At 45.5% G+C, this 22,002-nt stretch overlaps 1 protein-coding gene across 1 annotated transcript in view; it reads left to right on the top strand.

Moving 5' to 3' along the window:
* Positions 1-22,002, top strand: part of LOC103267246 (receptor-type tyrosine-protein phosphatase N2-like) — a gene marked incomplete at its 5' end in the record, with an annotated part of 321,627 nt that overhangs the window by 109,331 nt on the left and 190,294 nt on the right. Inside the window, one exon of the mRNA XM_008064845.2 lies at positions 779-865. Within this exon, the coding sequence (XP_008063036.2) occupies positions 779-865 (87 nt within the window). The remainder of the gene's footprint in view (positions 1-778; positions 866-22,002) is intronic.

A 22,002-nucleotide genomic window follows, 5' to 3' on the forward strand; every position in this document is an offset into this window, starting at 1 on the left:
TCCTAAGCAGTCGCCACATAAGGAATGAGGGCATGTGTGGTCCACCAGATTGAATGTCTCTGCTGTACAACATGGTTTTTATATAACAACGTAACTTAATATTTCTCTGAAGTGGCACTAACAGGATTTCACAGACAACTAGTGATTTACAAAACTAAATCCTGGAATTCAGATGTTGTAATTGGAACTTCTAGTTCTACCTGGTCATTGCTGGTACCTCGTGATGGAACAGCTCCCCAAGGGGGTCCGTGGTCACAGCATCATTCGGGAATACCCTTGCCCCCTTAATAAGTTCTCTGCTGGTGGGCTAGCCACCTGGTTTCCTGTGTACCTTTCTATGTGTGATGTTTGTATAGCTGTTCGCTGGGGTGTCATCCCCTTTAGAAATGAACCCATTTAGAACTAAGTGTTTCCTCTAAGTTTTAGACACCCCATCCCGCAGTTTGATTCTTGTGCCTGCCTTGTCTCCATCTCCCCTGTCTCTTCCGTCTCCTTTCTCCCTGCCTTTTATTACATTTCTACTGAAGGCTAAGATGTGTGCTTGCTGCATGGAGGGCCCATTACGCTTCCTGACAATCCCATTTGCAGCATACTGTGTTCTTATTGCTGAAGATTCAGGTGGTTAATCATGCCTGAGGAGGTGGCTGAGCCCGGGCCCCTGGGAGCAGGGTGTGTGTGTCGGGGAGCAGGGCTGAGAGGCCTCTCAGGGGACTTCTGGCTTCTCCAGGGCTTATGAGTTCCGTGGGTAACACTGCTTCCCTCTGCTGTTGTCCCACAGCCCCCTGCACCCTGAGGAGGGAAGGCAGTTGATGGAGGACATCGCCCGCCTCCTGCAGGTGCCTGACAGCATCTTTGCCGATGTCGAGTAAGTACCTGGGCCACACCTGCCGGTCAGTCCTCAGCTCATGTTTTGCTCAGTCTCACAGGTTGTAAGGGAAGAGCTTGGAGGCTGTGTGTCTTGTGAATTACATCAGAGGGGAATTGTTTAGAAAACAAAAGACAAGAAGGTTCCAGTGGGCTTTGGTAAATTACGTAGGGATAGCTGAAACCTCCTCTAATGGGAAAAATGAAAATCTCCTGTGGACCAGCGTCCCTGTGGACCAGGGTTTCACCTGTGGCATCTGGAACCACTTGAGGCCTCTGAAACAGTCTAAGCCTGCCCTATTGCAAATTCCTGAGAGCCTCTGGGGTGACCCACACCAGAGAACACTACACCTGCACTTTTCCAGCACCTGCTATGCACTCGTCCCTATCACTAGCTGCCACGGGGGGCAGCCAACCTGGAATTTGAGTCACTCTGTAGAGCTGCTGCAGTAGGCTCAACCTTGGTCTCCTCAGGGTCTCGGGTTTAGAGTCATGGGCACGGGTTGCAGGGGCTGGCAGGTGAGCACACACAAGGGTCAGCCTCCTTCCTGTTTCTTGGCAAGGGTGTCGATGCCTGAGGAAGGGTACACAAATGACACTTGGAGATGTGTTGATAGGAGATGTGGGCAGAGACAGCTGAGTGCAGAGGTTAGTCATTGGGGGGACTATAGGGAACGCCTGGGAGTGCAGATAAGGTTTAAAAGGAGAGCAAGGACAGATTGGCATATGTGGAGTAAGCTGGGTTCGGTGGCTCAGCCTGTAATCCCGCCTTTGGGAGGCTGAGGTGAGTGGATTGCCTGAGCCCACGGATTCGAGACCCGCCTGGGCAGCAAGACCTCATCTCTACAATAAATCAAAAAAATCAGCTGGGCGTGGTAGTGTGTGCCTGTAATTCCGGCTACTTGGAAGGCTGAGGTGGAAGGATCGCCAGAACCCAGCAGGTCAAGGCTGCGGTGGCCGGGAGCGGCCACTGCACTCCAGTCTGGGCGACAGAGTGAGACTCCAACTCAAAAAAAACAAAAACAAAAACAAAAGCATATGTGGAGTGAAATTCCAAGGACTGGAAGAGGAGCCTGCCTGAGCTTTTTATTTGTGTGTCCGTGGGAACAGGTTTATGCCCTCCACGCAGCAGCAGACATCATTCATTCACTTGTTTGTTCACAGCAAATGCTCATGGAGCACCTGAGACAACATGGCCTTGAGCTTGGAGACATGTGGTCTGCACCTCCAACCTACCATTTTTAGGAAAAAGACAAATAAGTGTGTGGACAGTTAGTACGTAGGGGATGTGTATGAGGAAGCCCCACCCAGCCTGGGGCCAGAGACTTCTAGAAGTAGACATCTGAAGGGCATATAGAGGTGTCCCAGAGAGAGGACCATTCTGGACTGCTTGCTATGGCCCCCACCCGCCTTGGGGATGGGTACACCATCACCATTTTGAAGAAAATATTCATGGACAGGCAAAGACACCATCACCATTTTGAAGAAAACATTCATGGACAGAGGGAACCCCACTGCAAGGAGTTCTCCCACATGTCGGAGTACCCAGCAGTGAGAGGGAAGCATCTGGGGACCCGTAAACACAGTGATAGGACCCCAGAGGGTGGATATAGTAAGATGATCTGACCAGAGCTGAGAGAGAGCAGCCCTAATCCAATAGGGCAAGAACAGCCTAGGGACCCATGTGAGAGACGGGCAGGTGCAGGGGGATTCAGTGGACAGGAGCATGTGGAGATCTGGTTGAGACTGGCAGACAGGTAAAGGGTGACTGCAGTTGGCGGGGACCATGCAGAGATCCAGGTGAGAGATTGAGGCAGGTGCAGGGAGCTGCAGGGAGCCAGAGGTATGCAGAATCCAGGTGAGAGAGAGGGCAGGTGCATGGGACTTCAGTGGATGGGGGATTAAGTGACTTCTACCTGGAAGGCAGGATTTGAAAAATAGTGGATGGGTTGTTTCATAGGCAAGGGCAGAGCTGAGAACCTAAGTGTGTAGTGACCTGTACAGTGTGACCACTGTCCATCAGAGCAGATGCAGATAGGGGCACAGGCAAAAGTCCTGGAGCCCTCTAAGACATCAGACATTCCCTTCCTGGCTTACCATGGAGGGCCTGCTGTCCTGGGGTGGTCAGGGAGGTCTGGGCAGCTGGGACTGTGGAGGTGGAGGTGGGCAGAGGTGACAGCTGTCTCACACCCAGTAGGGAAGTGCTCCAGCATTTTAGCTTCTGCTGTGGCTGATGGTGCTAGATGTGTGTGGGGTGGTTTTCAGCACACCAGAGACTTTGGGAAGTGGGAGGGTTAGGAGGGTTTGTTTGGCAGGCATATTTGTCGGTGGTACCCTGAGGAAGTCCAGGGTCTCAGAGACAGCTCTGGGTAGATGTTGATGCCATATTTTTTAATGTGTAGTGGACAGCTAGGTCCCAATTTCTCATGGGATCAGAAGATGGAGACTAAAGGAAGAAAAGAGGGACAGCAGCAGTGTGGGGCTCACGTGTGTCTGAGAACCAGAGATAATCTTGTTGGCGTCACTTTGTTTTCACGTTAGGAACCTCCCTCAGTCAATGTCTTGGGTTCCTCGGAAAGCAATATTAACTATCAGAACCATGGGAACAGATGTCACAGGAGGTGAAAATAAAAGATGCTTCCAAGACCCAGAGTGCTAAGATGCTTTTCGGACCTAAAAATGTTTTTCCCCGTGCTCATGAAGAATGGAGACACAAAATCAGAGAACTTAGGCTTATATGATCTGGGGGAAGACGGTTTCCCCTCTGGCCTTAGATTTGTATTCTGTAAAGTGACTTTTTACTAGCTTCACACCAGGAAATGCAGCAGTCTATGGATAGTGTTTTTAAATTTTTTTTGCATTTGTATTTTGTAATTTTATTTAGAGACAGTCTCACTCCGTCACCCAGGTTGGAGTGCAGCAATGCGATCATGTCTCACTGTAACCATCTTAAGAAGGGTCCATGCTTCTAGTCTTATTGAGTCATCATTTCGTGATCCACAGCTTTCTCATTTCTCCTCAAATCCCTGCTTTTCACAGCAGTGCCCTTGCTTCCCAGCCATGCTGACTCTGAGATGTCTTCTGTGGTCTTTCTGGGGAGTCTGTGAGCCTTAGAGCTCCTGACGTCTCATCGTCATCATCCTGACCTTTCTAAGGTCAGAGGATGAGTCAAACTACTCCAGAAGGGGCACTGTGAAGAGGCACAGAAGAGAGACCACAGAGAGTGACGCTTTGAAAGACGTTTCTCATTGCTCCATTGCCTTAAATCCATCTCAAAGAACCCTGAAGAATGCCTGCATGCTGCAGACCATAAACAGCCTATGAGAAAATGGGATTTTATGGACATACCACAGGGTGATGTGTGCACAGCCCACACTTGATTGATATCTGTGCTTAGAGTGGGGATCTCTATGCCAACTGGGTGCAGAGCAGGGCACAGAAGAAGGGGAACTCTAGCCCCTGCCCCTGAGAAGTCTGCAGGCTGGCCATGGAGACAAACAGAAAGGTGCTAGAGAAAGTTCTGGAATCACGGAACCGTCAACTGCCAGTGGCTTCAGACATCCCAAGTGCATCTCAGATCCAGGGTGCCAAGACTGGGAGAGGCAGGGACTCTTCCAGTGCCCAGAGAGCAAAAGCTAGGCTTGTCTTGGGCATCTCTGATTCCTGGCCATCGGGGCCATTAGTCCAGAAAATGTAGTTTTTCCAATGGTCTTTGAGTCTTTCCACTGTGTGGGGTTTGCCAAGTACTTTTCCGACTGCTGTAATTTTATTTTTAAAGTGATTATCTTTTTTTTTTATAAATATTTTATTTTAAAGATGTGGGGTACAGTTCAGGATTTGGTATACATATGAACATTGTACAGGTAAATTTTGGGCCTCCCTTTGGTTCCCACTTTGCCTGGTTTGAGATCAGGTACCCTTACTGATGTTGTGTCCCCACCCCCACCCTGGCAGTATCCCACTACTGCCAATCGCTTTCTTAGAGTATTATGGTAAATGTTCAGGGTCCGCTTATGAGTGAGAACATGTGGTACTCTGTTCTTTGTTTCTGTGATAGGTCACTGAGTATGATAAATCCCTCCAAGTTGCTGCAAAGTCCATATGTCTGTCCTTTTCTTTTGAATTGGAAGGAGTCAGAGGTTGGGGGAGCAGGGCAGCCCTGATCTTGATGTGGATGATCCTTGGGGAGTCTCCTTACTCATGCCACGGGACTCCTCAGAGCTGAGGGAAGTTCATATTGTTTTCTCCCCTAAGGAGTGTTTTGTTTGTTTGTTTGTTTTTTATTTTATCAGCTCCACCCGGGGATATTTAACAGTTTACAGATAAGACATCTTATTCAAGAAATGCCTCCTGAGTCCCTACTATGTACTAGGTTCTCTTTCTCATGTTAGATTGGAGCAGAGACCAGGTGGTGAGGGTCTGATCTTAGGGAGCAGAAATAAACAGGTAAACAAAGGGCTAGAGAAGAGCTAACTGGCAGGGCATAGGAAGGGAGGGAGCTGCTGTACAGGTCAGGAGAGAAGAGGCACCCACAGAGTAGCCTAGGAGGCTCCCTGAGAAACATCCTGGCATGTGCTGGGCACCCCGTGGAGGAGAATCCTCAGGGGAGTGTGTTTTCTGGTCGACTTGTCCAATGGTCCCCCCAGCTGCTGGAGAGTGATTTCCAGGGTCATGTGTGGAGGCCCCAGTGACTCTAGGGCCACTGTGGTAGTTGAGGGGTGGGGACCCCGAACCAGATGGTGAATAGAGACAGCCTTGGAGAGGGAGTAGCCAGGATCTTGCTGCAGATGTGAAATTGGGAGTCAGCACCATCAGGCAGGAAGCCACATTGTGTGTCTCACCAAACTGCACAGGAGCCTGGTGCCACTTTTTTCCTACCTGCCCATCTAGTGACCTGAATAGTTCTTTGCCAAATTGTATTCCTTTCCAGGAAGGATTCCATCCCAGGCTCCCTTCCCTACAGCCCCCAGGAAGGGGTGAGGCTTAGGACTCAGGACCCCGTCTTGGGCCCAGGCTAGTGCTCCTAGGAAGGAGAAGGCCTGAGGTAGGCAGGGTAGCCTCCCACTCACTCTGTGGTCTACATCCTCAGGCCCTTTGCTCTAGGTCACTGTCTCGGCTTGATGCCATTAAACACGGACGGGCACGTGTGTCTGGACGCCAGAGAACCTGACATGAGCATGTCCTGCTGATCTTTAACTGCAGAGATGAGCAGGCAGCTTCCTTGTCTAGACCTGGGCTTTGGCACAATGAGGAGCAGAGGGTGCTGTCTTGGGGGCGAGTTCCCCTGGGCATGTGCAGTCTTCCTACCTCATTATCTGCTTGCTGTCTTTCTCCCCATGATACCAGTGGGCTTGGGAGGGAATCCTGAGGCAAGGGAGACGCTCAGCCTCAACGCTTAACACTGTCTTGAGAAAGGATTTGGGCACAGAATAAAACAAAAGCGAAAGTGAAAGCCAAAGAGTTTTATTGTGAAAGTATACACTCAAGAGAGGGTGTGTGGGTGTGCTGGAGAAAGTAAGCAGTGCCTGAGGGGGCTTGGGGCTATTCTTTTCCTAGCTCTCTCTAACTAAGGGGTAAAATATTCATATTAGGAGACAGACTATTCATGGCTTTTCTGTGCAAGAGGTGGGGTTTTCCCAGAGTTGGGTACCCTCTCCTTTGCTGCCAGTGTTCCATCACACCCAGAACTGTTGTGGCGCTGATGGGTGTGTCACTTAGGATGCCAAGGTATTACAATGAGGGTATAATGCACTTGGAGGTCTCTTGCTGGTCAAACCTGGTGCCACACTTGATTAAACTAGATTAGACTACTGGCAGACCATAAATCTTTTCACCAGATTTGTAGAGACTCTAATAAAGAGGTCCTTTCCCCATGAATCATGTGCTTTTTCTATTCTCCTGCAACCACCCACCATGATTTTTATCTCAGTCGGACTGTTTCCTGGGGTCATATTTGCATAAGGTACCTGACTCAGTGACTGCTGGACAGATGCATGTTAAATACAAGTATGATGGAACAAGACACTGTGTAACAAAGACCTGGTCCTTGTAGACACCCCCAAACAGCTGAAGTGCCCATTCCATCCCCCCTTTACCCCTCTCTCCATAAATCAGATAAACCGAACATGGCTATGGTTCTGCAGTCCGGGGAGAGTCACCTGTTGACCAAGTTTCATGATGCTTAGGAGTGAATGAATGAATGTGTGCATGTCTCCTTAGTCAAAAGTAAGACCGCTACAGGCAAAGTCTAAGGGCGGTGAACAGCAGGAAGAGTTGGCACCCAAGCAAAGTGCTTCCACAAGCAGCAGGAGTGGCCTGGAGGCCCGGGAAGAGGTTATCACAGCCCGAGGACATTATTAAGATCATTGAATGAAAGAGAGGTAATCATACGAAGCAGCTTTAAAATTGAACCTCCTCAGGCCCACTCAGGACTGCATTTATTGAATTTTCATTATCTTTTTTTTCCAGCAAAACTCTTTGGTGGTGATTGTGCAGCACACAGAAGGCAGTGGATCGAAGTGCGTGGAGTGGGGGGTGGCTTTTGTGTTTTCTAGAGGTTCCCTCCCCAGCCGCACCCTCAACTGATGATTATTAAAACACGTTCTGTTTGCATATGATTCCGGGATGACATCATGGGGTGGGGCAGGGCCACTAGGCAGCCGGGCTTGATGCTCCCCAAACAGGCCTGGGAGATGCGGGCCTGGGGGAGGAGCCATTGCATCCTTGGCGTAGGATGGGGGGCAGAAGGGGTGCAGGTCGGCTGAGAGCTCCAGGGTCAGCCACCGTGAGCCACCAGAGGCTCGTGCCTTGCCCCTCCTTTTGCCATCTGTGCATCCCATTCCAGCAATGTCCCCTGGGACAGGGGTGTGAGATTCTCTTAAACAGGAGATTGAATTTCCTTTAAAATCTCTGTGGCTTTCACTGGTAGTTCCATCTGAAAGACTTTTGGTGTTATCCCAGGAAGATGTGAGCTTTTCATTTTATGAAAAGAGAACTCGAAATGGGTTTTGAAGGTTGAGAAGCACAGTTCTGCCCCAGGACCAGGAACCCCCATGCCCCAACACTCCCAGTTTCTCAGTCCATGTCCCCTCGTTCCATGTCCCTAGCTGTTTCCTCTTCTTTTCCACAGCTTTGTTGATGGTTACTCTTCATTTTTCCCATTCCTCCACCATGGGATTATTGTATTGTGTTTTCATGAAATACAGGTATTCCTTCTCTCAGTCATCCGGCCCAAACCATCCTGGTCCCCTTCAAAGAGAGGCCTAGCAAAATGGTAGGATGATCAGACACCAGGCCCCAGGGGAGACGAGTTTCCCCTGGGGAAAAAGAGTTTCTGATGCCAGAGTGGCTGGACCCTGCCCGCTTCAGGCTCCTTACCTCGGTCCCTCCCAGGGTGACCCCCCCTCCTGTCGGAGGACCCGTTCTGAGCACAAAGGGGCTTCTCAACCTCTCTAAGGAGCAGGCCTGAGATTTGCCAGACTAAATCTTCTATAAATATCACTAGCCACGTGTCCTCCATGCTCAGAACACTGCATTCTCCCTTTTCTGTGGAGTCATACCTGGATACCATGGCCTGGCCCTGGGTGCCCTTGGGAATCTGGCAAATGGCACTGTGGTGAGCAGATCTTTCAGTGAATGTCCCCCATTGTCTCACCTGGCTGGGATCATTTACCTGTCCCCCTGCCCTCCTCAGCCCTGTCCATATTTGAGAGCTGAAGTCTGGTCCTTCCTGGTTCCAACACCTTTTCTGAGGTCTCCAGCCCTAGTCACACCTTGGGGCTTGAGTTATTGTGGGTGTGTCTGTGCATGCGTGTGTGTGCACACATTTGTGCACACGTATGGTGGTAGCTTTGCCCTTCTGAGCACACAAGCCTTACCTATGTGTCCCAAGAATCACTCTGCACCCAGTGGCAGTAGGCACACACTCAGCATAAGCACCGGCTCGAGGGACTGGCTCAGGTGTAGGCTTGGCCTCACCAGCATCTCAGGGCAGGGAGCTCGTGCTGGTGGGTACCACAGTCACGAGGTGCCACATGTGAGAGCACATTCCCAGAGTGGCTCCTTGTTCCAGGAACAGAAAAGAGGCAGGCGGGACACACGAGCTGCCACTTTCAGACATTGTGTGCATTTTTATGGAAGTGCTAGTTATGCTTAATACGTTTTGTTAATGGTTATGTAGCTGTCAAATAAATTCCATTATTTCTTATTACATTATTAGACACCATTAAAACGGCATTAACATGCTGATGTAATTATGATGACAGACATACGATGACTACAGTTATGATTTTATAATCTAATTGGGGCTATCCAGGACAGTGCTGATGGATGCCAAGACTGCCTTACATGGTGTCTTGGTCAGGTGGGCATCACTCCTGGGATGAAGAAGACCAAAAAAAGACATTTCTGGGAAATCTTGAGTTCACAGTGAGATGGGCCTGTGTCAATTCTCTTTCAGACGCCTCAGCTGAGCCTCCAAATCAGCTGTGTGAAGTCCTGGATCAGCTGAGGGCATTCTGGGAGGACCACCTAATTCCACAATCAATCTTCATGTGCTCTCGTTATGTGAGGAGCAGTTTACTTTCTCATCTGTGTGATTTACTGCATTGATGAATATAGTGTTCTTGTTCTCCAAGGCAGTTACTGAAGATGCAGCCGTGGGATTCTCAGGCCTGACACTTTTCATTAGGATCTCCTCCGTGCACAGGGCCTGGGAGATGCCTGTGCCGGATCCTGTGACAGTCCCAGCGCTGTCTGGGCACACTTCCCATTTCCCTGAGCCTATCTCCTGCCACCTTGCAGGCAGGAGAGAATCCCTGGGAGTCCTAGGCACCCAGAAAGTACGTTTTGGTTTTCCAAGGCAGAATGGTGGCAATGTCCACCTAGTTGTGTCTCCCTGCATCAAGGGATGTATGAAGATTTTACACAGGAAGCAGAAATACAGTAAGAGTGAGATCCGCCTTTACTCCCTGGGCAGACTGCTGGTTTTCTCTGTAGTCCAGATGACTACAAAGCCCTGGGTAATTTGGTGTATGTGTCAGGGCAATGCAAACTAACAATGGCAGGGTCTGCCTGGAGTAAACATCACTCAAAGCCAAGAGCTTCCAGCTGTAAAACCCAGGCACCCTAGAGGAGGGTCTTGATAAATGGCATTTGAATCTTAGTGTATCTGCTATCTGTTGGCTCTGCTACTTGGCATCTACCTGTGGATGCTGCTACCTGTTCCACCTGTGTTCTGGGTTTGGTAAGTGAGGCCACCTGAGGAAGGTGGAGGAGAATGGGCCAGATATCATGGACTTTTTTTTTCCTGGAATGGGAGTGCTGGCTCTATCCTCAGTGCTCTATCTGAATGTTGCAAAAGATGGCAAAGGTATAAGTGAGTGGCTCAAGACAGCTACATGTGGTTTTTCTTGAAATAAGGAATGTCAAGGAAGCATCACCACGTGTCAAAATCACTCCAGCTCTGTTTATTTTCGTTAGGATAAAGCACCTTAGAAAGACCACTGCGTATTTGCAAATAATAATTCTGTTAGAGTGAAAGGTAGCCATTTCTCATGTTAAGTAAGCCCCATGTTTGCTTAAAGATATTAGTATTTAAAGTATCGATTGAGCCTTCTTTCCTAGTGTTGAATGATATCATAGCTTAGAAGGGGAGCAAGTTACTTACCTTCCTAAGCCTCAGTTTCCCCACCTGCCCCTTGAGGAATCTGGGCATGGCCTGGACATTTGGTGTGGAGCTTGTCCTCATAGGTCCCACGAGGAGACCCACATATTGCATAGCAGAGTCTTGGGCTTATGACAGGGTTGTAGAGATTCCACGCCATAATCTGCAGCCAGGAACTTAGGATAGCACCTGGTATGGAAGTGTGCAATACATGTTCACTTGCACAATCACACTATCATTATTTTCATTGTTGTTGGGAAAAATCTACTCGAATTTTTACTATTAATGGATTTACATTGGTAAGAATCATCTACTTCATTTTTTTTCTAGACTTTTCAATGCTCTTCAAACATGAAGCATTAGGTAACTGCTGGAATTGTGTGTTGACTGGGTAGCCCAGCAATGAGGAGTTTCTTAGGATTCCTCAAACCCTGGGCCATGAGCCGAGATCAGTCTGTGGCCTGTTAGGAACTGGGCCACACAGCAAGAGGTGAGCAGCAGGTGAGGGAGCAAAGCTTCATCTGTATTTACAGCCACTCCCTATTGCTTGCCTTACCATCTGAGCTCCACCTCCTGTCATATCAGCAGCAGCATTAGATTCCCATAGAAGCATGAACCCTATTGTGAACTGTGCATGTAAGGGAGCTAGGTTGCATGCTCCTTATGAGAGACTAATGACTGGTGATCTGAGGGGAAGCTGAGGTTGTGATGCTAGCACTGAGGAGTGACTGTAAATACAGATTAACATTAGCAGTGAGGTTTAACTGCACAGAGACCGTCATAAATCATTTGCTTGCAGACTCATCTCAAAATCCTATCAGTGAGTGGCAAAGGAGTTGATGTACTTCAATTGTACAGCTGCGTCTGGTGTCAGGCTTTAAATCAGAATCCGACACTTACTTTAATCTGCATGTGACCTGCCTATTGTTTTATTTACCACTTCTGTTCTTGCCTCTTTTTTAAAATGGTGAATTGCATAACTATTTCATGATCTATTACAATGTAATAATAATAGAAATAAAGTGCACCATAAATGTTATGAACTTGAATCATCTCTAAACCATCCTTCTTCCCCTGCACCCATGAACCTCAACCTATAGGAAAATTGTCATCCACAAAACTGAGACCTAATGCCAAAAAGGTTGGGGACCATTGTCTTAGGAGACCCTGAGTTTCCCTGAAACAACACTTTCATCTGTAAGGGTTGCATCCTTATCTTTCCCAGTGAAGTTTACACTCTTGGAGGGCAGGATCTGGGTCTGAGCTGCCCAGTAATGTATATTCAGTGCCCAGAACAGTGTCTAGCTCATAATAGGGACTCAATATTTATTGAGTGAGCAAATAACTGAATGATTAAATAGAAGAACGGATTGGCTCTGGATTCAAAGGCATGTGGATTTAAAACTGCTTTTCTCAACTTGCCATGAGACCTTGGGCAGATTGCTGAAGCTACCTTGACCCCAGTTTGCTCATCTGCAGAGAAGAGATGGCATCTACATAGACTTGTGAGAATTAAGTGCCATGTGTGTACAGATGCTCAGCACTACTTAAAGGATAGCTTTCTCTCTATATTATTAAAATGTTGTTTCAACCAAGAAACACATAAACACATGAAAAAGTTAGATTTGTGTTGAAATCTAAACATTGTGGCAAAATAATCTAAACATTGTGGCAATCTAAATATAAACATTGTGGCAAAATATACATTTTCTGCATAACCTATGCTGTTAACACTAGGTATCCCTACCGAGCTTTAGTCTTATTTTTCTCACCAGAACATAGCAAAAGTCACTTTTCACTCTTCTGAATTTGTTTCTCAAGTCAGAGGTATTGCAGACATGATGATTTCAGGAGGCTTTGGGGCAAATCGGTCAGGGCAGGTTGTTCAGGAATCACCTCCTACAGGAAAGGCTGAAACCCGGAATTTAGGACATGACAGTAATATGCATTTGCCCCCACAGGACCCAGTGGCTCCTTCCTGCCCTGGCTGCTGGCCCGTGAGTATGAGTTATGTTATGTGAGGGGTTGCAAACTGACATCTATGTAAAGGCAGGCAGGTATGCTTGGGAACAATAAACCTGGGTATCCAGAGAAACAAAAAAACTAAGAGAAAACACCAGAGCAAGCCACAGTGCCCAGAGGACCCTAAGGGATGTTGGAGATCACACTGCTGAACACCCAGGTCCAACCTCAGGAGAATGGTGGTGCTCACTTCTCACCATTGCTGCATCTTGTCAAACAGCAACAAGGCCATGGCCCAGAGTATTGAGGTTTCAAGGAAAAGCCTTAGTCCTAAGTCTTAGGTAAAGACTTTTATTTCTAAATGTTTGTCACTCATAATCAGTCATTTATTAGTTTGTTTAATTAATTAATTTTTAAGCACCATGAGAGTCAAACTGCATTAGAAACCACAGCTGAGATGGCCCCAGTCCTTCGGGAAGGAAGGGCTTTCTGCTTTTCCTGGTGAGACGTGGGCCCACGCCTATACTGGTGGAGTATGGGTCCATCAGGTGTAACAGGCAAACACATGGTTGTGCATTAAAGACAGCAAATGCTTTCAAAGTTCGAAGAATATAAATATTGAATAATCTATTTTCTTCCATATACTACTCGAGAAGAAAAGTGTGCAATGCAAGGCATTCCCTAGCACAGAAGGGATTCCCAAATTGCACATAACCACAAAGTAATTGCAAAAAAGATACAATATGCACAGTAACGCATTGACTCAACTCTTTAAAAATATATAGCATCGTCAATAGTTATGTTTTGGTTAAGGCTTGCAATAACTGTGAGTCTCTGCCTCCTCACACATTTAAATAGAACTCAATTCTCTGTCCTTCCTTGGTAAGCCCTCAGATGAGGTATTTCGGAAAGTTATTGCCTAATGTTTGGGAGAAGAAATACACAACTGTGCAGAAAATGTGATAATGGGAAGTATGCGCTAGGGATGTGCATATGCATTATGCTATCTGCATGGAATTCTAGTGTGTTGTGGTCCCAGTGTCTCCTCTGTAATGTGACATAGATGGAATGAGGCATGCGAAGATAATTCTGTAGCAGCCAGATGAGAACTCATTTTTCTGTTGGTTTTCTGTTGATAGCTTGGGTCAGCCTAATACCAAACCACGGGTTTCCCAAGGAGAGAGGAACAGCCAGTCAACATGAGCGGGGAGGTGTTGGTGATGCTCAGAAACAACTCAGGGAACAAAAGCACAATGTGGGTCTCAGCCTGGTGACAGAGTTAGGAAGAACCATGGTGATGACCAGAGTGTGGCTTTTATGATTTTCATCATGTTTCACTAAAGCTCTCAGCTTAGAATCCAGAAGTTATTCCAGTAGTGGCATTGATGTTAAAACTGGACTGTTTGGAGATAGTCTCTAAAACTCCATGGATTTCCATTTATTCATCTATAAAATGAGAGAATTGCCAAATGCATTGCTTTAGGTCTAAATTATGGGATTATATCATTTAACACTACACTAGCACGCTTTCTTAGTATGTGCCCACTCAAGGCTAGCTATGGTTCAGGGTGCCATGTGTGATCCCCATGAAGGCTAACTGAGGGACTGGCTTAAGGAACCCCTCAGAAACATGTGCTGTATGTAAGAAATCTACCTGTTCTTACTTGGCCTCAAATTTATGTTCAACTGGATACAGTGAACATTCATCCACCCACCCATCCATCCACCCACCTAGCTGTCCCTCCATCTATGTACCCGTCCACTCATTTATCATCCCACTCATCCATCATTTGTCTATGTATTCTCCCACCCAGCTATCCATCATCCATCCATTCATCCATGTATGGGATTCCCCCCAAAATTCAGGGAGTCTCCTAAATCATTCTGATTTTGTTTGGTAACTTTGAGACATTTATTAGAAGTTTGCTTCTTTTAAATTAATATTGAGTAAGGAACTGAATGTGAAATTCATTAGAAGTGTAGTCTACGAGATGAGAGAAGTTAATGGATAATGATTCAAATGCTGTAGATAGTATTTTGAGAAACTCTCTTAAAATGTGGCACACTAATATAGGTAATATATATATACATATTTCTATTATCCATCCACCCACCCATCCTTCTATCATCTATCCATCCATCCACTCATACATCTATTCCTCCATTCATCCATCCATCCACCCATCCATCCATCCATGAATCCATCAATCATTCATCCACCCACCCATCCATCCACCCATCTAGCTGTCCCTCCATCCATGTACCCGTCCACTCATTTATCATCCCACTCATCCATCATTTGTCTATGTATTCTCCCACCCAGCTATCCATCATCCATCCATTCACCCATGTATGGGATTCCCCCCAAATTCAGATATCAAATCTGAATTTAGGTATCTAATCTCTGTGGGTTCAACAGACTGGCAAAGCACAAGTCAGTCTGTCAAACAATCATTAGTCTACAAAAGGTTTTTTTAATCTCCAAACAACTTTCAAGAAATTTCATTAGTTAAAAAAGAGAAGTATTTATTCATACCTATATGGGAATTAGAGTTTGAGTTTTTTTCCTGGATCATAGGACCCAGTTGTGAACATTCTATCAAGAAATAAAACAGAAAAATGTTCCAAAAAAAAAAATAGAAGCATTAGATTTTATGTTAGTTGTAAAACATCAACATTAAATTATTAACTTAAAAACTGTTGTTGCCAAATATGCTTTTCTTTTTATCCACCAAAGTCCAAGGGAATCCAGTATCTGAAGCTTGTCTTTAGTTAAACTGACTACAAAGTTATTAACTATTGCTTAGGCAGTGTCTGTAAGGAAAATTATAGTTCATATGTGTTGCATGCATTGTGGACCTTAAAAGTTGACTACCTATAAATAATCCTGTGTTATGTATACTTCATTATTACACAGAAGTAACTCCCAGATCAACCAAACTAGGTGGAAGCCTCAATTGACTAGAATTTTACAGTGTTCCATGTTTTAGAAGTGATTTTTAATGAGAAAAAGAAGCTTTTTTTTTTTTTTTTTTTTCCTTTTTTTTTTTTTTTTTTTTTTTTGAGTTGGAGTCTCACTCCGTCACCCAGGCTGAAAAGCAGTGGCACACTCATGGCCACCCCAGTGTCAACCTGCTGGGCTCTGGCGATCCTTCCGCCTCAGCCTTCCAAGTAGCTGGAACTACAGGTGCGCACTACCACGCCCAGCTAATAATTTTTTGATTTATTGTAGAGATGAGGTCTCACTGCCCAGGCGGGTCTTGAACCCACGGGTTCAGGCAATCCACTCACCTCAGCCTCCCAAAGGCACAGGATTACAGGCTGAGCCACCGAGCCCGGCTGAGAAAAAGAAGCTTTCATCAGAGATTTGCTTGTCTGCTTCACTTTCAACTAAACTATAGGTCTAAGAAATAGACTGAGTTCAATGTTTTATTTGTCATGCAATGATAATTAATATGCAAAAATGACCTTGAGATGCATGACTTAAGAAGACACATATCAGTATATTGACATTGTGGAGGCAGAATATTATATGTATTTTTGAATTATTTCTATGATAAATGTCGGAAAAAAGATTTATAGATATTCCTCAGTTAAAGAAAAGACCATTTAAACAGAACTTTTACACCCAACACTCTGGTTAATGAAGGGTTTGTTTGTTTTATAATCTTTAAACTGAAAGATGGAAATATTTGAAAACAAACAATGTCTCAATGTTAAAACCCCAAAAGTTACTTCTATGTTTTATAACCACAAAAAAGAAAAATAGTAATTATCAATATGCAGTAAAATGGCAAGTGGCACCACTGAATGATAAAGAGTTCAGGCACAACTAGACTTATCTTTAAAATAGAGATAACTATAGCTAGAATTACAGTGACAAAATAATCTCCTATCTCTGTATGCATGTGTGGCTTGCTTACATTGGTTAAAGGTGGTTTTGTGTCGGTGAATTCTGCAAAATCTCAAGGATATATATTTTCATATTATTTCCAGTCTGACTGGGAATTGACTAATGGTAAGAAGCGACTTTTATGTCTCCCAATATATTCCCCATAAGAAACCATGCAAAGCATTTTTTCAAGTATCATACCCTCTGAGATTTTATAGGCTGAAGATGTATATCATGAAGATCCCCCTTTTTACTAGGGTAGGAAGGATTAGCATCTGGGTTTATGGGTTCCACCTGTTGGCATTTCTTCCACTACAAATAGGAATTCCCTCTCACAATAAGTGAATTCGACTGTCAGATAGTGGATGGTTCTCCCTAGGAGCCATAGCTCAGAAATCATACATGTGCTCTCAAATTAGAAGCTTCTTACTGTAGATACACCTGTAGGGATGACCCTCTCAAGGTCTTCCCTAAAATGATCGTTTACAAATTGTTTATGAGATATGCATTCTACAGTCAAGGGGTTAGGAAAGAAATGAGATGATCTCCCCCCTTGTATCAACCAAGTCATTCCAGATGTAAACAAACTTGTCTCCCACATAAAACAGTAGAATGTGCAGGAACTGTATGAAGGGGACCCCCCCAAACGGAAGTATCTTTTGGAGGGTGGGCCCCTTGTAGTAGAGGCTTCCTACACTAGGTAAGTTTTCTAGGAACCTATCAGCATCAGCATACCAGCCAGCATTGTTGTGAGAGGCTACATTCCACTTCAGTGAATTATTTTGGGGGAGTGGAGATTCTTTGAACTTGTTTGCCTTGATGGTTGACTTATGAGTGCACCTGCCCACAACTGTGCTGAGTGTTCAGCCATTTTTGACCCCAAATGGCACGATGCCCATGACCCACCCTTCCTACTTACTCAATCTCAGTCCTAGCAACTGTGTATTGTTTCCCTGGGTGAAAAAAGTCCACATAGGAAAACGTTTTGCCAACATGGAAGAGGTAAAACACAAACCAGCAGAAGCACTAAAAGGCATCAAAATCGACAAGTTCAAAAACTGTTTGGAGCAGTGGAAAAAGCGTCTCAACAGGCATATTGCATCAAACGGAGAGTCCTTTGAAGCTGACTGAAGTTTAAACATGGAAGAATAACTACACAATTTTTTATAAATAAATTTCAGGTTTTTGGGTCTCTCTGCTTTGTATGATCTTACACAAGATGGGGGTAATTTAAAGAGTGGATTTTATAACGAATTCAGAGGAGAAGCCCCCTCTGCTCTTATTAGAGCAAAGATCAACAGCTTCAGTTTAGAGAGAAATCCTATAACATGTCAGATATTCTACTTAATCATCCAAACAACCCTTCAAGATTTGTCTTATTATCCCTGTTTTGTAGGTTAAATAATGTAATGTGCCAAAATCACGCAGCAAGGAAGTAGCAGTTACACAATTGCATCACAAGCCTCTTAAGCCCCAACACTCATGTTCTCTCCAAAAGATTAAATTGCAAAATGTGAAGAAAATAATCAGGTCATTGATGTATGTGAAAATGCTTCAACACAGATGCTAGGAAGCAGCTGATTCTTATCATTCACAGATTCTGTATTTGCAAATTTATTGGTAACCTCAAACTAATACTCATGCCACGGTCATCCCCAGACATGCAGAGAGAGGTGAAAGATTTGAGTTGCTAGATGTGTGTGTTCTCAGAGGAGGCTGGATGAGGACATGCTTGCCTGCTTGTTTCAGCTCCAACTGTAAGTGAGCGTCCTTTTCATGGGCTATTTAGTGCCACATCTTTCACATCTATTGTGATTTTCAATGGTGGTTTTGCTCTTTAAAATGCTCCCTAGCTGAAGTGCTGTCTAATAATTCTGATGCTTGTTTTGTAATCTTTAAGCTGTAGAATGGGGATATATAAATGTTAAAATCCTAGAAGTTACTTGTATGTTTTGTAATCATAAAAAAGAAAAAGGCGATCTTTGTTCAGGTATGAGTTATGGTGCTGGTGACCATCAGTTCAGCATTAATAACTCAGAAACATAAACTAAACAAGATGTCTGTAAATAGAAACACATATAAGACAAAGTTATATGTTGGTTGGTTGGCAAAAGTGTTGTGACCAGATGCTCGCAGGTACCTAACCCTGTGTTTTCCATAAGATCAATGACTCTATCAGTATCCCAGATTTCTTCTTTCTGATGACTTCATAGAACATAGCTACCTTGCACAACAATAACTGACTGTAGTGTGTTTTCAGTAATTAATAGTTGAAATTGAATGAAAGTCTGAAAGTCAAATAACAAAGTTAGTATCTTGGTTTTCTACTTAAACCTAGATAATCACTTATAACTTAATGTTGAACTTTCTTTGTGTGTTTCAATAATTTCTTCCTAATCTGGACCCCTGTTCTTTGTGTTGTGCTGTTTCCTTTAATTTCAGTAGAGTTGGTAAGTATATTGTGCAGTGCATGACAAATGCCAGTTATTTATCAATAAGTGGTTTTCTCAAAAAAGAAAAAAAACTTGCTTTCTCCTTAGGGGCTCCGATATTAGATACTATACTTGATTCTCAGAGGCTTTGTAAGGCTCTAGACATCTCTGTTTTATTTTTTATTTCCTGAATAAACACAGAAGTTCCCCTTTTTATGCCAGCAATATGCACATGGGATTTATTCATTTTTCACCAAGTTTATGAAGAGTCAGAAAGCTAAACAAGAAGCTAGAAATGACCAAGACTCCCTGGTGCTGGAAGGAAAGTGTTCTCTCATCTGGACCACACACCAGTCAACCACCTGCTTCCTAAGTAGCAGACACTCAGGTGTCAGGAACCAAGTCCAGGGCAAGTATTTCCCATGGAGAGGAATGTCTGCTGATGATTGCCCAAAGGTGGAAATCCAGCAGGTAAATCTGGAGTCTCTAAAGTTGTCCCCATTTCTTGTGGTATCCACTGGGCCTGAGTGTCAAGCAGAAGGCATGGATCACGGGCATCCACAGAAGGGCTACTCAGACAGGGTTTTCTCTTGGGATCCAGGGTTCAAGCAGCAGTATTTGCGTCAAGTGGAGGAAGAGGGATCTTGGACCACTTGCCCCCTAGGTGTGGGATGTCCCAGGGCAGGCAGGGAGAGAGCGGCTTTCTCCTATGAGGAAATGATTTCTTCTGCACAGCAGAAGTATTTTTAGAAATAAAGTGGCTTATGAGATCAGTGCCAAGATCTCCAGGATCTACTGACTGTGCCCCATTGTCAGCAGTTCCCAACCAAAGTGAGCATCCTGGGTCTGTGGGACCCTGGATACTGTGCTGTGGTGAAGGCAGGATCCTGTCATGAGGCCTAGGATGAAAATTGTGATATCTTGGCTGCGATTGAGCATAGCAGGTGCAGAGAGAAGCAAGCCTGGGGCTGGGGGTGGTGGCAGTCCCAAGACCATCCCCAGGTTAGATGAGTCACCAGGAGGATTCTCAGGACTCAGCTTAAGGGTCATGCTCCAACTATGGCTTATTACAGAGAAAGGACACAGGGCAAATCAGCAAAGGGCAAAGGCTCAGGGTGAAGTCTAGGGAAGGCAAGGTATGAGCTTCTGAGGGTCTCTTTGTGGTGGGGTCATGCAGGATGTACCAGATCTTCCATCGGGGGCCATGAAAACAGGTATGAAATGCTTTCTACCAGGGAAGCCCTTGGGAGACCCAGCAACTAGGTTTTGCCGTGGGGCTGGTGACACGGCATCCTCTGCTTGGCATGTGCCAAGAGTCCAGATGCAGGAAAGGGAAGCAGGAGTTCAGCATCAACCACGCCATGTGCACCGACAATTTAGGCAAAGGCACATCCTTTCAGCTACAGGATGGTGGGAGCTTTCCCAAAATTTCTGTTCAGAAGCTGGCCAAGGACCAGGCCTGCCAATACCTTTCTAGGGATGCAGTCTTGGGTCTGTTCTGCTAACCCTTTACTGCACAGGGGCCTGGGAGGAAGACTTTCTTTGCCCTTGAGTGAAGATAGGACTGTAGAGTTAAACAAGTGAGATTAGAAGGATGTCTTGTATAGGAGCTTCTCCTCTTGACCTGCTCAATTCACCAGGTGTCCATGCAGGGGAACACTAAGTTCTATGTGTGCAACCACACTGTAGCCATTCAGAGGATCCTGGGAGCAGGGCAGAGCACTCTGAGGGCCCAGCATGTGCCTTCTTAGAGGGGATGATATCGCCTCCAAGGGAGAGAAAATTGGTGCTTGGGAGGCAAAGTCTTGGCTATGACAATGGTCTGCAGCCCTCCATGGAGCCACACTGCTAAAACAGATACACATTATGTATGTGGCCTTAAAAGTTCATGGATGAAAGCTATCCAGAAAAAAAGTTCATAGAATTTCTCTAGACCAGGGGTGTCCAACATTTTGGCTTCCCTGAGCCATATTGAGTAAAGAAGAATTGTCTTGGGTGGCACAAAAATTGTATAGTATAGTTAGTGTATATACATAGGACTTCTTTTTTATATTTTTTATTATAAAGTTTGGAAAAATGAGAATAATCTAAAATTCGTGGGAAATGTGACCTTATTTTTGTAAAATTGATCTCTCCATGTCTGGTTCGATGGAAGTAGTCGCCATTCTTAGTGTGTTCTCAAGGTGCTAATCAGAAATGTTTGTTTGGATTTTGCTCTTCATGTTTGTTTGGATTTTGCTCTTCGTGTTTCAAGCAGATGCTCACAAATATATGTGCTGCCAAAAAGCAATGTTATGAACAAAGTGTGATTGTGAACTTCAAAAATGGAACTATGCATGGTCATGAAGAAAATAAGTGGTTAAAAAATATGATGTTGAAAGATTTTGTGGGGCCACATTACAAGCTGTCCTGGGCCACATGAGGCCAGCAGGTCGCAGGTTGGATGTGCCTGCTCTAGGTGATCAATAATGACAAAAAAGTTGAGAAACACTGTTAGAGAGTGAGGAACCTGCTGAAGGAGTGGACTTGTGAGCCAGCCTGAGGTCCCGTTTCTTTATTCTGGACATTTGGATATCCAGATCGACTTGCATCCTGAGCCTCAGAGCAGGATTGAGAAAGACTCCAGAGGGAGGGAAGGCTTCTCCCTTCTGGCCTCTCTCAAGTTGCGGAGTGGGAGAGGGAGGTGTCCGTGCCATGGTCACAGGAATCGTGGTGACCTTGTGAGACCAGGGAAATTTGGGGGAAATGAGTCACACTCTGGGAAAGGTTGAAGAAGCAGGTGGTCCTTGTCAAGTGGCAGCAGCGAGAGCGAGTGGAGTGGCCCAAGGGTGGTGCCTCTCTGGGCTGGGGAGAGTGTGGAAGCAGGCCAGGCCTCGGAAGGCACAGGTACTGGTGAGGTCATCATGCCATCCTGTTCCTCAGAAGAGGAGCTCACAGCAGGGCCCTTGGTGCCCTCTCAGGCCATGTCACCAGAATGGGGCCTGACCCTCCTGTGTCCCCATAGAGCCATGTGCCAGGAATGACGGAGCCAGCTCTCTGCCCCCACACTACCCTGGCATTTTATGGCTTTTCTCCCTTTCTCTCCTGAAGACCCTCGCCTGCTGCTCCCTCCACCCCCATGTGAGACTGCCCTCCCTTCAGAGACAAGGCTGCTGCCAGGTGCTGTGTGATGGGTGCAAGCATGGGCC

Source organism: Carlito syrichta, unplaced genomic scaffold (genome assembly GCF_000164805.1).
Source record: "Carlito syrichta isolate Samal-C Ts95f unplaced genomic scaffold, Tarsius_syrichta-2.0.1 Scaffold308084, whole genome shotgun sequence".
In the NCBI taxonomy this organism is placed as follows: domain Eukaryota; kingdom Metazoa; phylum Chordata; class Mammalia; order Primates; family Tarsiidae; genus Carlito; species Carlito syrichta.